Below are 16,495 nucleotides of genomic sequence, written 5' to 3'. Positions count from 1 at the left end.
CTTTGTCAAGGTGCTTGTTGAAGCCAGCCCATGCATGCGGCATGACACCTGGTATGGACAGCTTGATATGGAAGATCTATCTATCTATCTATCTATCCATCATCTGTCATCGCCATTATGCAGATTGTAGTTTAAAAGCAGAGCATGTGGATATGAAAAGCCAGCCTTGCGGCAGGACTGAACCTCCCGGAGGAGGAGAAGCCTTGGGAAGGTCCAGTGTGGTGCACATCCTGCCCGATGAGACCCCCCGGTCCCTGCAGCTGCACCCAGCCGGGGACACAAGCCTGCCCTCAGCTCTTCGGCATGCCGACCCGCGAGTGTGTGGTAGTTACCGGCACCTTATGGTGTAACTACATCGAGAGTGACTGGTAAACAATCAAATGGCTCGTGGCGTGAGGATCTGAGGGGGGCAGAAAGCAATTTGTTTATTCTGGTTGCCTGTGCATGAATTTCTGTAGTAGAACTGTAGATGGCATTGCGTGCCTCAGCAGCAGAGCCTTGCACAAGGAGAGGTGGGTCTTGTTTGGAGTCGTCGTTTTTACGGTGTTTGAAAATACACATCTTCTAGGACAGATTCACCCGGGATATCTGTTTTTTGTGTACTTGTTGTTGGCAGGGGTTTCATCGCAGTATTTTGCATTAACAGGTGCTGAGTTTCAAAGTGCAGGGTTAGTTTGCAGTCATTTGTGTTTTTCTGTGTTACTCTGACCTTGTTTCCAGGTTTCTAGTATTTTAACTGGGCTACTTTCTGCCCCAGCAGGTGACTTGAGGTGACCTTCCCCTGCCAGTGGGATGTTGTAGCAGGGCTGCAGAAAACCACCTGCATGCCGCTTCCTCGATGGACCTTTCTGTGAATCCCTCTCTGTATGAGAAATTGCCTCTGTGCATCTCAGCATGTAACAGACTATTTTGAGGAGGTGCTAATAAGATCTAGAAGACTTCTTCCAGTTGTAGACTTGCCTCTCACAGGATTTTCAGACCGTATTTCAGATCTGGGAGACAGTGCTCGTGATCTCTGCCCCCACCCCACTCACCAGCCTGTTGACAGATGACAGACCTTTGCTTGCAGCCCTGGAATGGACTACTGGAGCTTCTTATAACCCGATGCTTACCTTTGGTTATGGTGGCGGGTGGCATTTGGCCCAAAGAAGAGTAAGTGCAGGCTGGGGAACTTGTTTCCCGTCCCTTCCCCAGAGCAGCAGAGTTGACGTTGGCTTCAGTTACGTCCTTAGGTGGAGGCAGCGACTCCGCAGCTGCTGAACCGGAGCCTGAAGCTCACTTTATGTTTGTCCGCGTGTCTGTAGATGTGTGGAGAAAAGTTCATGCTGCTACTCATTCTAAGCTCTTGATCTCAAAACACCTAGTGATGCTGGATATTAAGTCTCCATCTTTACGAATGCTGAAAATTGGGTGCAGGTGGGATTGCAAATTTGTCACAGGCTGGCTAAAGCAAATGTCTGCCTCTCTGAGCAAAACCGTGGGGATGTGTTCAGTGTGTACAGCCGGACGGCTGTGAGTTGGTGGGAAACTTCAGCGCAGCAAAGAATTCTCTGGTTTTAGGGTTTTTCCTTCAAAAATACCTCTGTCATTCCAGCAACAGGCAGCAGCACACAGCAAGAACGGTCTCCTCTCTGCTCTGTTTTGCGTGACCTGGCACAGCAGCATCTCTAGAACTTGAGATAAAAAGCGTATGATTTCTTTTCTGTATTTGCATAATGGCAAATGAGTCAGAGGAGGAAGGAGGCTTTATGCAACAAGGTTAAGCTAATAGCGGGATTAGCAGACTGTATAATAAGTAATTTGCCAGCTCTCTTCTTTATTCCCATTGCCCAAACTGTACAAAGGCACAAATGGCCCTCGTGTCACCTACGGTGGCACGCACTGGGATGAAAGCAAGGGAAATATAATAGAATTCTTAAGACAAAAATCCTTTGAGTATATTCCTATTGCCAGAGGAGACGAATGGTACCGATTAGACTAACTGTTGGGCAAGATTCTCGTATTTTGATGGGTTTTTTTAATATCATCTGTAGGTTTTGCATAAACAGATAATTACTCTTCATTTACCTGTTTGAAAATGCCTTAAGACATTAAAGCCCTTTCAGGAGAACGGTGTACACGGATATGTTAAGTCAGACACTGCGGTACCAAAACTTTCATACGGTACGTATGTGAATGCAGAAAATGAGAAAAATCAGCCTTCAATCAGTAATTTTCTGAATAAACCCCAGTTTGAATATAAATTGCAAGGGAAATCTCTTCAGTCGCTTACGGACCTTGAGAGCTTCCCGGGTCTGAGGGGCCCGGGATGCGCCGGCTGTGCTGCAGGGTGTGGGTCAGGGCAAGGCTCTGCCTTCCCCTCCCCTGGGTTTTTGGCGTTCCTCGTCTGTTACTGAACAGGATGGAAAGGTCTCACTTTGTTTTCCCAGCACAGACTCGGTCCAAGAGTAGAGTTAGAAGGAAGGTCTGGGCAATGGGTGAAGAGACAAGACACAGTTCTTCTCACTAACTTTCCTAAAATGTTAGTGATGGATAAAAACAGGGAGGATGGGGAAGGGAGCAAAAACAAAAAAAGAGGAGGAGGGGAAATATTTTTATATATTTGTTTCTCTCTTCTGCGTGGCTACTTTGTTTTCTCTTAACTGATGGTTTCTGAAAGCCACTGCTAGAGTTCAGTGGCCAACATTAACAGTTTGTGTTACTAGTCTGCTGCAAAGTAGTTACACAGACTTGATTTAGCTGGCTGCTTTCTGGTTTGGGTTTTTTGTTTTGTTGTTGTTTCTTTTTTTTAATAAAGAAAAGGAACTTGTGTGCTATGGCATGGACAGCCTCGGCTGGCGGTCAGGGCTCACAAAAAGTGGGAAGAGCCGCTTGTGACCGACCTCTGTCTGGACCTCGTGCCTTCCAGCCTGCTGAGGCTGGTCCGGGGGCTCTGCAGAAGATGCGATGGCTGGGACCTGTGTAGGCCAGCGTGAGAGGTGCCTGGACACATCAGCCTCTACACGAGGGACATTCCCTTTCTGGCTGTCAGGAGGTTAGCTGGCTGTGACCCAGAGCATGGGCTGTCAGCTTGGGCTGTAGCGGTGCAGAGCTGCTCAGAGACCGAAAGAGCTGCGTGAGATGCACAAACCTGTTTCCTCTTCATGCCGGTGCAGTTCCTGGGATAATCCAGTCCCCCAGTTGGACCGATCTCCTGAGGTTCTCCTCAACACAACCCCTGTGGGCAGAGCTCCAGCCTGTCATCGCTGCTCTGTGGGTGTCTCATTCTCCAAATATTTCACATACTTTTGTCCATCTTGGCCGTCCCAGGCTTGTGTTCTCTGGAGGGATTGGTAAGAATACAGAGGAGGCAGGGGAGCGGGGAAACAGCAATCCAGATAATGCATCCGTTTATCTCGTAGCCGTATTCCCGATGGGTTTGCTTGAACCTCTGGGTCCTTAAGCAGACCTTTCCCAGCTGATTTCTGAAAGGGGCGACGGGGTCTGTAGTCATGGTGGAAGCTGGAGAAACTTAATTTTAGATTCTAGGCCAAATTGTATACTTTTGAAATTGTTTAAAAGTATTCTGTATGTCTGACTAGAGCCCCCCACTAGATGCAATATATTTTCTTACTACATTGGAAACAATACAAATTTTTTTTCCCCGAGTAGCTTAGGGACTTAAACATGCATAATTGGGGCTTTTAGAAGTCTTAAGGTGCCCATTATATGTCAAAAGCACGGCAAACATTGTATGTGAGAATGTCTTTTCCATTGGAGGAAAAAAAATCCTTCCTTTTTTTGTTGTTGTCTGAAAGTACTCTTTTGTTTACATGACTTGGAATATAACTATGCCGTATTGTGAAATTGCTAAATATTGCCAGATGTGCTATTTTTGTTTCATACATGGCAACATGTCTTCAGCTTCTATTCTTGATTAGTAAGTCATTGAATAGTACATTTGAAATCAGATTGCAAAATGTTGTGATTAATGGTGTTGATTTGATGGTTTTAGGTAGTCATGAGGGATTTTCTTCTTTCCCAAAGAGTTTGACATTGCACAACTGCTGTAAACATTACCACACTTACTTGGTGATGTCGCCTTTAATTACTGTTTGTACCTTGTGTCTCGTGTGTTTTGCACTTGTGCTGCTTGTCACTCCTGTGCGTGGTTGATGCTGGGGAAGCCCCGGGGGTCATGGTGTGCAAGCCCAGAACTGGGCACGGCTGCGGTGCTGGCTGCAGGACACCCTGCTCAGCATTGAAGATGGCCTCCAACCAACTGAACGCAGAAGTCACAGCAATGGTACTTCTCAAGTCTCCTGTGTGTGCTCTATGAAGAACTGGAAGGGGTTTGAGTAGTTGCCACCAGCCTTGATCCACACTTACTCTTTGGTGCAGCCGGTAGACTAAAGGATGACAAAGGAGGTTTCTGGTTGACTCCTTCAAAGAAGCTTCTCTAGACAGTCAGGATCTCTTCGTTTGCCAGGAACTCGGTGGAGACCCCGTGCAAACTGGCCCGGACACCTCAGCTTCCAGTCTCACTGGTAACTTGCCTTCTGCACTTGAGCTCTCTCAACTTAGCAGCATCTCAGAGGAGACCTGTAAGCATCGCTGAACTTGATTTTATTCTGAGCAACTGTCACTGCATAAGTCATACAGCTGGCGTCTGTTTGTACTCCTGATGCTGGGTGTCACCCTCCTGAGTGGATGTGAGTCTTTGAATTTTGCTTCTGCTCCGCTCTGATGTCTCGCTCTGCATCTCCAGCATGGCCGTGGGTGTCCTGCCTGTGTCCCCTCCTCCGTCCTCCCGTCCAGCCAAGCCCTCTGCTGCTCCTGGCCCCAGTGTGTCGAAATGAGCTTGCTGGCCTGCTGCGCTCGCTCTGTCCCTGCTAGACCTGCCGCTTTCTCCAGCCTGCCCTGCTGTTTGCCCGGATCCCAAAATGCCACACAGGAGGGAAATACCTCTAAAAATTAAGTTCTGATGCAGTTCTCTCGCAAATCCTGCACTGCGGTTCTTCAGTGATACAAATTGTCCTCATATACATTTTCAGTAAAAATGTGTCAGATCACTTTTCTGTTAAAATTCAAACAAATGGGTTTGTTACTTTTTTTAAAGACATACTGAGCATTTTTTTATGAGCCCCTTAAAATTCTGCTGTAAAACCTGTTTTGGTGGTTTACAATGTACAAGCAGTGCACTGCAAGTTACCAATTGTCATGTCCCAGAAGCCTAAACTGCATCGTTGTCTCAATTCTGTTGGCACAGCTGTGAACCAAACCTAGGTTTGCAGAACGCATGACAAGGTGGCCCGTACAGTAATATGGCTTTAATCCTAAAACCTCTTCAAAAATGGGTACTTTGTTTTAGCTTCATCTTGTGAGTCGGGAGCATGTCCTGCAATGAAAAGAGTGCTTGTGGAAATGCACGTTTCTCTGCTCGCCTTGCTCCACGCCTCGATGCTTTGTGCTTGTCGTCACCCCGTTACTCTGCTAGTCTGAAATCCTGACTTGTGCCGCCCCCCTGATCGGGGGGGAGGCGTCACTGCGGCCGTCTGATGTGCAACACGTGCAGGAACAGCTAGGAAAAGCTGAGCAAATTAATGCGTGCTGCCCTTAGCAAACTTGGCTTTTCTCCTAATTGAAGTATCTCTAGAGCAGCTTCCCAGTGTCAGGAGATCCTGGAAAGTTTTATGTATATGCACAGGTATCCATATAATCATAAGATAAAAAGAAAGCCAACAGTAACTTACTCTTTTTTACCTGTACAGGTTTGCCACCTGTAACATCCAAACTGCAAGGAAACAGGCTTGAAGGTAAAGAAAAAGAGAACAAAACTGGAGATTTTTAAGAAGTTTCCTTCTGGAAAGACTGGCGCTCTGGAATGGAGGGAGCTGTGAAGAAAGAGGGAAGAGTTGGGAGGGGCTGGAAGGATCGGGAGGGGGATACAGGACAGCAGGGATCGTATGCCGCGAGAAGGGACTGCTGTGCCCCGGCAGCGGCTGGGCCGGTGACGAAGTGCAGCGGCTCCGCAGCAGAAGAGGACGTGGGTGTACGGCGAGGCTGAGGCGCGAGCAGGGGGCGCAGCGGAAGGATGTCCCACCGGGACCACGGCTTGTGGGCGTTCGACGTGCAGCACCCCCGGCTCTGCAGGTGCTTAAGATCGCTCGCTGCTGGGAGTGCGTATTTTCCTGTAGGACCGCTTTCATACAGCGGGGAAAATTGCTGCTCCGGTTCAGGGCACGGAGCTCGTGTGCCAGTCTGTGAAGACGCCCGTCCAAGTCTCTCTTCCCACTGGTGCGGCTTTTGCCGTTCAGAGCTTCCCGAATGTTTTCCTTTTGGTACTGTTTGCACCAGCTGAAGAACAATAAAGTTTTATCTTGTGTTCATTGCATGTTACGCTGTTTTTCAGCAGTTGGTGGAAGGAACGTTTTATAGTAAGTATCTTGTTACCCGTTTGTCGCCGTGCCAAAGTTGATGTGACAGAGGATACGTCCCTCCTGCACTTCATACCTGCGTTGGGGGAAGCCTCTGTGGGTGCAAGCGTAGCGAAACACGGCGTGGGAGATCAGTGTGCCGGGTAACAGGCAGCAGCTGCAAGGAGGGATCCTGCCTGCAAATCTACCCGATAACCCCTCCAGTGTCCTACTGAAGTCTGTTAAAGGAAAAGCCTGTGGCAAGACAGAACACCTTTGTTTTCGGAATGGTTTGAATCTGCGCTGTGAATAGACATGCTGTTACGCCCTTCTGCTGTTGGCTTTTCTCGCGTAGTTAAAGCACATAGTGCTAGAATGAAGAGAAGGAGAAGGAACAGGTGAACTCTGCACAGCTCCCTTTGCTCCTGGCGCTGCCGAGCCGTGGGGTACGTGGCTTGTACCGTGGGCTGGAGGAAGTCACTGAAGTAACTTGAGGTCTTGGTTACCATCAAAATTCCAATTACAGCGCACACAGTGCTCAGCATTTGCCTAAAGGGAGAGGGGGGCTTTTTCTTTTCTCAGCGGCTAAGGGGTGACTTTGCATCCTTTGGTCTTCCGTGGCCTTTAGACCCCCTGTTTGGTACTCGTGATTCTGAGCGTTGAGGGGTTTTGGGTCGTGTTTGTGTTTTGTTTTATTTTTTGGGAGGGGTGCGTTGGTTGATTGGTTTTGTTTTAAGCTTATTTACAATTTTGGGGGCATTAAGGGATTAGTGTACATATGCAAGTAAACACCTTAATAATGTATTCCTGTAGCTTCCTGATATATTTTTTACCGCTATAGTTTTAAATTCACTATCTAGGACAGTCCCATTTCTTGACCCTTGTGAAATACAGCTTTGTGAACACAAGTTCCAAAAGTGGTCTGTCTTAGGAGTCCTTTTAATGCCTCATTTACTAGAACTTTGTATTCCTGTATGCGTTAAGCGTTAGGAAATCAGTTTTTTCCAAGGATTTATTTTCAGCAGAGACAGTGTGCTGAGAAATTTATACGCAAAACTGTCAAGTGTGGGAAGGGCACTGTACCCACAGGGTGTAAAGCCGGTAAGGAGTGTCTCTCTGAACGCCGATTACCCGCGCACGGAGCTGCCACCCGTGGTACCGTGCACCAAACGCCAGTTGCCGTCTGTCGGGGCGGTGGGCGTGCTGGCGGGCATCTCAGTCGGGCTCTGCGGTGAGCTTGCTGGCCCTGTCTCTTCACCCGCTGCCGCAGGGAGCCGGGGAATCGGCTAACTGCAGATGAACAGCATTTTGCCAACACGAACAGATTAAAACGGCGTGCTCTGTAGGGTCCCTGCTGCGGTTTTGGAACTGCAGTTACAAGGAAGTGTTGTTCAGGTGTCTGCTGTCGTGAACGGTGCTGAACGGTGGGCTGGGACCAGCTGGAGAAGCTGGCGGCTGGGATGCGTTGTGCTGTTGTCTGCCTGGGTTTAGTGCCAGCTACGTGGAGATACAACTGGCCAGGCCCCTGCAGGCAGGGTGACGTGTCAGCATGTCTGAGGAGCTTTCCTGGGGCTGTTCCGGGGCAGGTGCGGCGATGGTCTGTACGGCACCTTACCAGCCAGCCACGCACCACCGAACATCTCTGCCGGTGATTCCTTGAGGAACTGCTGGTGGTGTTGATGGTGATCGCAGTGCTGACCTGAGCCCAAGGTACCCGCAGAAAGGTGTGGGGGGAAAAGACTCCGTAACTTATGGAAGTGTGGTCTGTCTCGCTGCTGCCAGTCCTGGTCAGGACGACTCTGGAGATCATTAATTCTTAATATGTCGTCTGCTCTGCAGCCCCGTCACTTACTGTCTTTTCCCCTCCACCCCGCTCTCCTTGTGTCTTCTGAAAGCGTCGGAGTCGCCCGGCAAAGCCAGCGCGGGACCCGTGGTGCTGGCGGTGACAGTGGCGGTGCCGGTCTGCATCCTGTCCCTTGCGGTGGTGCTGGCAGCATGCACCTGCCAGGCCCGGCGCTGTGCTCGCCGCAGGGCGAAGCAACCCAACGTGGAGGAGCCCCTCTCCGAGTGCAACCTGGTGAACTCTGGGAAGACGCTGAAGGATCTCATCTACGACATGACGACCTCCGGCTCTGGCTCTGGTAGGTGAGGGCTGCCCAGCTGCCCTGCCCATCGCCCTCGGCGCAGCTGCCATGCCTTTGCCGCCAACTTTTGGAGCAAATGTTCTTGATACTTAAACCAAAGGCAAACATGCCACCTTGCTTGTAGGGCGATGAAAGTTGGCCGCCGGGCAGAGGGTGCAGGTGGGGGTCTGACCTCAGAGGCTCTTACACCGGTGACGGGTCGTATGTCAAGGGAGGTTTTGTGCCAATACGCTTGGCCACGCCTTACGGCGGCAACAGGGCTTTGTTTGCCCTTTTTCTGTCAAATTACACAAGGTCGATTCTTTGTTTGAATGGAAGAGTCCAAAATGTTAATTCAGAAGTCGGTTTCAAGTGTGAAACAAAACACTGCTGGCTGATGTGGCGTAACTGATAATAAAAGGTACGGAATTTAACTGATGAGTCAGGATGCCACTCCTGACGTTTTGATAGCAGTGCCAAAATAACGTTACTCTAAATTCTTGTTTTGAGCAGAACACCAACTTTTAAAATATTTTTCCCATTTCTGATACTCTATCTACTGCGATGCCTCCGTTGCTATTGAAATTCAGGCTTGTCAGGCTGGCGGCACATCAGTGTGTAAAGCCCAACTTTCTGTCACTAGAACTTTTATTTACTTGAAAAAGACCTAAATCATGCTTACTTTTATTTATAAATGAAAAATTTATAAATGGTGCTTAATTTAATTTATTTTCCACGAACTACATGCCTGTCAGGATGAATTTAGGGTACTTCCCTGATGGTTTTTCACAGGTAGAATGAGCAGACTTCGGCCTGCTTACCCTGAAGCTGTACCTGTTCGTAGCCATCCCTGAGCTAAGAGCAGGGCGTTACTTGTGCCGACCCACAGTGGAGGCAGGCTGAGCCCCATGTGCACCCCCAGTTTGTTCCCATTTCAGCCAAACGGGGAGTTTTCTGCGCTGCGGGCAGCAGGACCAGCCCGTGTGAAGGGGGTGTGGGGGCTCTGACGAGGAAACTGGAAGGAAAAGTTGAATAAATTTGAATAAGCTGTCCTTCAAACTATAATTTTTTCTTGCTGATTATTTTGCTCTGTTAAAAGCAAGGTTGTCTTGATTTAAAAGTAAACCAAATAAACAAATTTCTTTGTTTTAAGTCCCAAACAAATACAGTGTCAAATCAGATGAACCAGGGGTTTATGGCTAGCAAAACAAAATGAAATGACTATGATAATTTTTTTTAAATTATCTATTTATTTAAAATTTTTATTTATTTTATTAGTTTGGGCCCGCATAGTCTATGAAAGCAAAGTCATGAGTACAACTCACTGGATATGTCCAGCTTTGGGGTTTAAAGATCACTGCTGAACTATTTCACAAATACCCATCTCTCCTTTTTGCACTAGGTTTACCTCTGCTTGTGCAAAGAACAATCGCGAGGACTATTGTCCTGCAGGAAATTGTAGGAAAAGGCCGATTTGGCGAAGTCTGGCGGGGAAAATGGTGCGGGGAAGATGTAGCTGTGAAAATCTTCTCCTCCAGAGATGAGCGGTCCTGGTTTCGGGAGGCAGAAATTTATCAGACAGTCATGCTGAGACACGAAAATATCCTGGGCTTTATTGCTGCCGACAACAAGGGTATGCTGCCAGTTGCGTGAATCCTGGGCGCTTGTCCTGAAATGGCTGTCGCTGCCCCTGCTCCCATCCGAAACAGCACTTGGAACCTCGCAGGTCTCCTGAGCTCCTTCCCGGTGGGACGGCCGGCAGACTTGTTCCTTTGCGTGCCTGAGCCAGCCACAAAACGGGGAAGCCTTTTCCTGGCTAGTTTTTTTAATAAAGCTTGAATAATCTTGCTTCCTCCGTGTAGATAACGGGACGTGGACGCAGCTGTGGCTCGTCTCCGAGTACCATGAGCAAGGCTCGCTGTTCGACTACCTGAACAGAGGCACGGTGACGGTGGAGGGCATGGTGAAGCTGGCGCTGTCGGTGGCCAGCGGCCTGGCACATCTCCACATGGAGATCGTCGGCACGCAAGGCAAGGGCTTCCCTCCCAGTTGTCCTTCGGGTATTTTAGGGAGCTTCAGTGGTATTTGCAAAAACATTTATGGGTGATGTGGTACAGTAAAGCATTTTGCAAACTGTTGTACTGTGGGAAACGCTATTAGTGTATGTAGTGCAGTATAAACAGAATAGGAATATCATCCTCCTGCTTTCGCTGTCTGCGCCTCCTTCCACATCTTTACGTGGTGGATGCCTGTGGAGCAGCTGTGCTAGAGGGGAGCGCTCACGAAGGAGTTTCTGAATGAATTCGGAGCTTGAACTTAAAGTTTCTCTTTTTGTGTTTCATTCCTGAAATAGAGATATTGGACAAAAATGCCCTCAAGTTTTGTTTTTATTTGATGGCATTTAGCAGAGCCTTACTTAATATAAAATAGGTTTCAATATTTTTTTACAGAGTATAGTAACAAAGTTTCATAAAACTGTTGTTGCTTCCTTGCTCATTATTTTAAAATTCATACCGTTGCTTTCAAAATTGATGGCGCTTTCCGTTTCTGTGAACAGGCAAGCCAGCGATCGCGCACCGAGATCTGAAATCTAAAAACATCCTAGTGAAGAGGAACGAAAGCTGCGCCATCGCGGACCTGGGCCTGGCGGTGAAGCACGACTCGGTGCTGAACACCATTGACATTCCCCAGAACCCCAGGGTGGGGACCAGGAGGTGGGTGAGGGTGGCTGTTGGCCGCCGGCCTGACTTGCCCCGCAGGGACGGCTCCGCTCAGCCCCCAGGCCCTCTCCTCCACCGGTGACTTCCCCTCTGCTTTTGGCGGCTGCCGAGCACTGGCAGACCTCACGCTGGGTGGTGCGGGAGGCGGTTGCCAGCCTGGCTTGGGACAGAGCTCACTGCCCCACCTGGAGCGCGGCTCCGCAGTGTGGACATGGTGCGTCGGTCGCCCCGCGTGCTTCTGGGCCTAGCCAGGGCATCGCTCCCAGCGCCATGAGGTGGCCTGTGCAGGTGTAGGCGGCCGCAGCGCTGCTCTTCCGACCTGCCTGCCTCTGACAGCACGGCGGTTGGCGGCCGAGGGCGAGGTGAGCAGCGGAGCAGAGCTGCAGACCAGTGCCTCTGATGGAGCACGTGCTGGGTTTCTACCGGCAACCCGTCCCTGGCTGTCGATGGGGTTCCAGGTGGCTTAGTGCACAGGAAGCGCTTGCTCTGCGCAGCACAAAGCGTTGCCTCGGGCTTTCTCAGCGTTGTGTTCAGCACCCAGGCCAACTCTCTTGCTCCCACTCACTGTCAAAAGGATCACTGTCAAAAGGAGTTTCCCTTTTCCCGGCAGGACCGGCTGCTTCCCGGCATGCGGCGGCAGTCTTCTGTATGAACCCCCTCTAGCAAAGTGACCTTTGTGTGCTTTAAAGGTACATGGCTCCTGAGATACTTGATGATGTGATGAACATGAACATCTTCGAGTCCTTCAAGCGTGCAGACATGTACTCTCTTGGGCTGGTGTACTGGGAGATCGCCCGAAGGTGCTCCATTGGAGGTGAGGTTTCCGGCCTTTCCATTTTGCAGTCCAGACCGCTTTTATCTTAAATAAAACAAAAGCACTCTCATTTATCGTGGCAGTACGTGGCGGTAGAAGCGTGCTGTGGAGCAGTTGTTCAAGGTGGCCCCAAGCGTTCCTCTGTTCTCTCTCATTGCCTGTAAAAACAATTAGTTTATTCTGGAGCAGCTATTTTGGATTTTGTGTAACGTACCCAATAAATCTTTCCTAGGGATCACTGAGGAATACCAGTTGCCTTACTATGATGTTGTGCCTTCTGATCCTTCGATAGAAGACATGAGAAGGGTAGTTTGCGAGCAGAAGCTCAGACCAAATATTCCAAACCAGTGGCAAAGCTGTGAGGTAAAAACAGTTTTCCAGTTTATTACAAAGCATATTTAAATTAAGACAGGATTTTTCAGTGAGACAAAGGGAACTCGATGTCCAGCCTCTCCTGAACTGAAATGTGTTGCAGATGTCTAGCTCTGCTTCTGCTCCCAGACCGACAGAGAGAACTGTCTTTGCGCCAAGTGCTGCACTCTCTCGAATACAGGTCTGAATTTGTGACGCTGCTGCTCTATTACCCTTTCAGAGACCTGTATTTTATTTTCCAGTATTGCACTTAAAAAATTAAAAGCAGGGGGCGACGGTTTTATTCCTGACCTGCTCTTTTAATTTCTGCTGTGCAGGCGCTGCGAGTAATGGGCAGGATAATGCGCGAGTGCTGGTACGCCAACGGTGCCGCGCGGCTGACCGCGCTGCGTGTGAAGAAGACGATTTCACAGCTCTGTGTGCAGGAGGACTCCAAAGCCTGACGGAGATCCCTGGGGAATGGATTCTTCTGCTCATCTTTTGACGTGTGATATTATTTTTATTTTTGGTCTACCTCAGATCACGTGGTTCAGTATTTCGGTGCCCAACCCAGAGCACCGGCATCCAGCTTCATGTCTGGCCGCTGGAAGGGGCAGCTCCTGCCCCGGCGTTTGTGTTTCCTGCAGCAAGTCAATGACTCGCTTTGGTTTTCTAAAGTAAACTAGACCCTAGGCTAATCGCAGAACGGAGCTTAAAACACCACGGCAGTGTAAAAATACCTTTCGCTGTTGCGCTTGTTATCCCAGTCAAACCCCAAGCGTGTTGGAAATAGCTGGTATTGGTTAAAGCCTGTTTGCAAGAGAAACCGCATGTTGTGTCCTTGAACAAAGTAAAAGACCAAACTTAATCCAGCTTTTTACATATTTTTACGCAGGAATCTGAAAAGGGACTGTTGGTAAAATGCATTTTTAAATACTATATTTATCATTACCTAAGCAAAATGCCACTAAGCAGGTATATTGTGAACAAAAGCATCTAGTCAGTTTTTATTAACTTTTATTTTTATTGTCTTGATTTCATATACAATATTATAGTTAGGATTTGGTGTTATGTTACTCTGTTCATTTTTTCATTGAATATATCGTTCAAGGGACAATTTTTCTTTTTAACAGTTAGTAGGAAAAATAATGGAGGCAATACTTTTCCGATAGATATATAGGGATGGAATGGGAGAAATTCCACCTAAATTGAGAAAGTATATATTTTTAAACAACATCTTGCCAATCTGTCACTGGTAACATTTTTTTTTTTTAGTGCCTTTTGATGTTTGAGGGGGAAGCTTTAACAAAAGTAATTCTTGGAAAACAGTCGAAACCTGGCAGAAAGGTTCGTTTCTCATCGCAGTGTGGCACCGTGCAGCCCTCCTCGCTGTGCCGGAGGATTTGGGGATGCCCACGCAACCGGGAGCCACCGCTGCGGTGTTCAGGAGCGGGGAGCTGGTGCGGAGGCTGTATGCTGGAGCAGTGCCCATGACTTCTTCAGGAGGGTACCGTGCTTTCTGCCACCCTGGCTTTTGGCACTTAAAATTCAAGTTTGAAATGTCCCTGTGCTCAGGACTGGATCACTGTTTGCTGTCAGCTGTGGCGGCCTAGGGACCTGTTAAAATGTAAATTTAAAGCGCTGATGTCCTTGCATGAAGCCAATGCAGCCTGTTCAAAGGTTTCATATGGATTTCTGTAACAGCACCAGGTTGGTGAAAAGCGTTAACATCTCTAATCATATTTCCATAATACTGCATGCTGTAAAAAGCAGGGTGGTTTTTCAAAATTCACTGATGTTCTGGCATTTTGAGAATTCTGCCCCACTCTGTGGTCCACAACGTTTGAATACAGTAGTCTAATATTTTTAATAGCCAAAATTATACCTTTCATAATAATACGGTTCTTTAAATGTTTCTAAATCGAGGCGGTCCATGGAAATAAAGCCCAGAAATGTCTCCAGAGTAGCAAAGCTTTGCAAAAATTCGATGTAGCACACGCAGCTCTGTGGAAGTAAGCTGTTAGCTAATTACGGTATTTAAAATCCATCTTTGATGTGAAACCTCTTGAACTGGGGCTCTTGCATGGAAGAGTGGGTTAAACTTTTACTGAGTGGGGTGGTCAGTAGTATCAGTGCTCCATGTTTCAGCCTGACACGCGCACTCCAGGACATTATGGGCTCTTTATGGATGCTGATTGCCCCGTAAATAGGCTCTAATGCAATTTACCTGTTTGCATAACTTTTAGTCACTCCTGCTGTGGTAAATAATGAAATCTTTGCATGGTCTGTTAGCTGAATGGTGAAGAATATTTCTACTAGGTTGCTAGTAGATTTTTCTCCAGTGCGCTTTCTGACATATAATCAAAGTCATCTTATAGGTTTAATTCTTATGTGCTCCGACTGCATAAACTAGACCAGATTTATCAACAGATGCGTATGTTCTAAGCTGTTTGAGAGGTTATTGTTACAACTGTATGATCCAAAGGGTGATGCTGACTTGAGCATCAAAAGATTTGTGAACATAAGATCCAGCATTTGTTCTTGTAGAACATAACTTGAAAAAAAACCCTTATGTTAAAAAGGACCGATCAAGGATTTAATTTTTTTAGCTGGGAAAAGGAAACATTTTGTCCATTGCAGTCAGCTCTTGCTGTATTTGCAGGATAAGGTCTCTGAAACCAATGGTAGTGGAGTAAAAGTAGTTTTAAATAGTATGCTGATTTAGGGCTGTTTCCTCAAAAGTATTTCAGCTGTGCGGGTGAGATGAACTTTTCAGAATCGCTTTAGCGCTCGGGAAGATGCCCAAAAGGAAACGGTCCGTCTTTCCAGAGCTCCCGGTGCTTACAGATCCAGGTAGCTCTTGTACGGAGAAAAAAAATAATCAAATGTCTGTGAACAACCAGAGTAGTGTGTTAAAATATGTACTAAACCCAGAGCTTTAGAACAATTAACGAGGAGAACATTTCAAAGAGTGAAGCCTACTGAAGTGACAGAGCCATCTTGCAGGGTGACCTGCGGCATGGGGTACCCGTGAGCAGCTAGCCTGAGCAGCTCTGGAAACGGCTCCGCACGTGCACAAATCACAGCACTGCCCACCCGTGCCACAGTCATAAATCACGAAACACAAATAGCTGTTTAAAAGAACACTGAAATAACTGAAGGAAATAATTTTCAAACAAAAAAGGAGCATTTCATCCCAGGTACACACGCCCTACGCTGACAGCAGGTGCGGTCTCTGCTGCTGTTAGCAGGATGGCTCGTGGTTGAGCAGGTTCAGGATTGTTCAGGGGCAGCGGAGGGAAGAGCGGTGTTTGCTGAGCGGTGTGAAGGCACCATCTCGATAGCAAAGTGCCTGATGTTTGCAGCGGTCTTGATGCATTAAGGCTCATTAGTGAAAACTCCATCAGTTGCCGTACAAAACGCGAGATGGCCAAGGGACACCATCAGCTTCTCTTGGACCACTTTTAAAACACGTTCTTTTTTTTTTGCCTAAAATGGAGGCGTTCTTCACAGGGAGAGTGATCAGGATGCTCTCTAGGAGTTTTTCTTCCATTTTAAATTCAATCCTATGCACTTTTAATCTATGTTATCGTTTGAAAATATCTGTGCCCTTGAATTCTATCTGATGACTCTTCCTGCGGGTTGGATTGCCTGGTGGAGGAATTTGGTGTCTGTGTGGAAGCTCTTCTGGGTCAGGAACCATGCCAGACTGAAGTCGTGCTGTGAAATTAAAAAAATGTGCTTTTTGGCACAAGGCACTTTGGTGGCCCGTTCTCGGGGCAGAGCTGGGAGATGTTTAGAGGAGGTTTACGGGGTTACATGGTAGTGAACCCGCGGCCAGGGACAGTGCTGCCCGCTCCTGGCTGCTGATGCAGTGCGGGTACCGCTGCACTGCTGGCAGCTGCTCGCGCGTTCCGTGACGCTCTCCCTGCACCGGGGACCGGTCTGAGCGCCTCATGGCTGCTGAAATGAATGCGGTGCCCACCTTTGCGAGGCCCGTGTGGCTGTTAGAGCCACAGCACGCCTGGTTTTTATCTGCACCGTGGTGTCCTGACATGGGGCAGGGTGTGCAGGGGGAGCTCACCAGCACAA

The 16,495-nt window shown here is 48.1% G+C and overlaps 1 protein-coding gene across 2 annotated transcripts in view; it reads left to right on the top strand.

Annotated features, from left to right (window-relative positions):
* ACVR1C (activin A receptor type 1C) overlaps positions 1-14,694 on the top strand; it is a 59,269-nt gene extending 44,575 nt beyond the window's left edge. For both annotated transcript variants that reach the window (XM_075757395.1, XM_075757396.1), the window contains 7 exons: positions 8,291-8,536; positions 9,921-10,151; positions 10,381-10,548; positions 11,076-11,232; positions 11,928-12,052; positions 12,285-12,415; positions 12,742-14,694. In XM_075757395.1, the coding sequence (XP_075613510.1) occupies positions 8,291-8,536; positions 9,921-10,151; positions 10,381-10,548; positions 11,076-11,232; positions 11,928-12,052; positions 12,285-12,415; positions 12,742-12,867 (1,184 nt within the window). In that variant the 3' untranslated portion in view covers positions 12,868-14,694. The remainder of the gene's footprint in view (positions 1-8,290; positions 8,537-9,920; positions 10,152-10,380; positions 10,549-11,075; positions 11,233-11,927; positions 12,053-12,284; positions 12,416-12,741) is intronic.
* Positions 14,695-16,495: the final 1,801 nt, after the last annotated feature.

The sequence above is a fragment of the Balearica regulorum genome, chromosome 6 (assembly GCF_011004875.1).
Source record: "Balearica regulorum gibbericeps isolate bBalReg1 chromosome 6, bBalReg1.pri, whole genome shotgun sequence".
Classification (NCBI taxonomy): Eukaryota; Metazoa; Chordata; class Aves; order Gruiformes; family Gruidae; genus Balearica; species Balearica regulorum.
The sequence above is the reverse complement of the archived record's forward strand: the minus strand, read 5'-3'. Positions and strand labels throughout refer to the sequence as shown.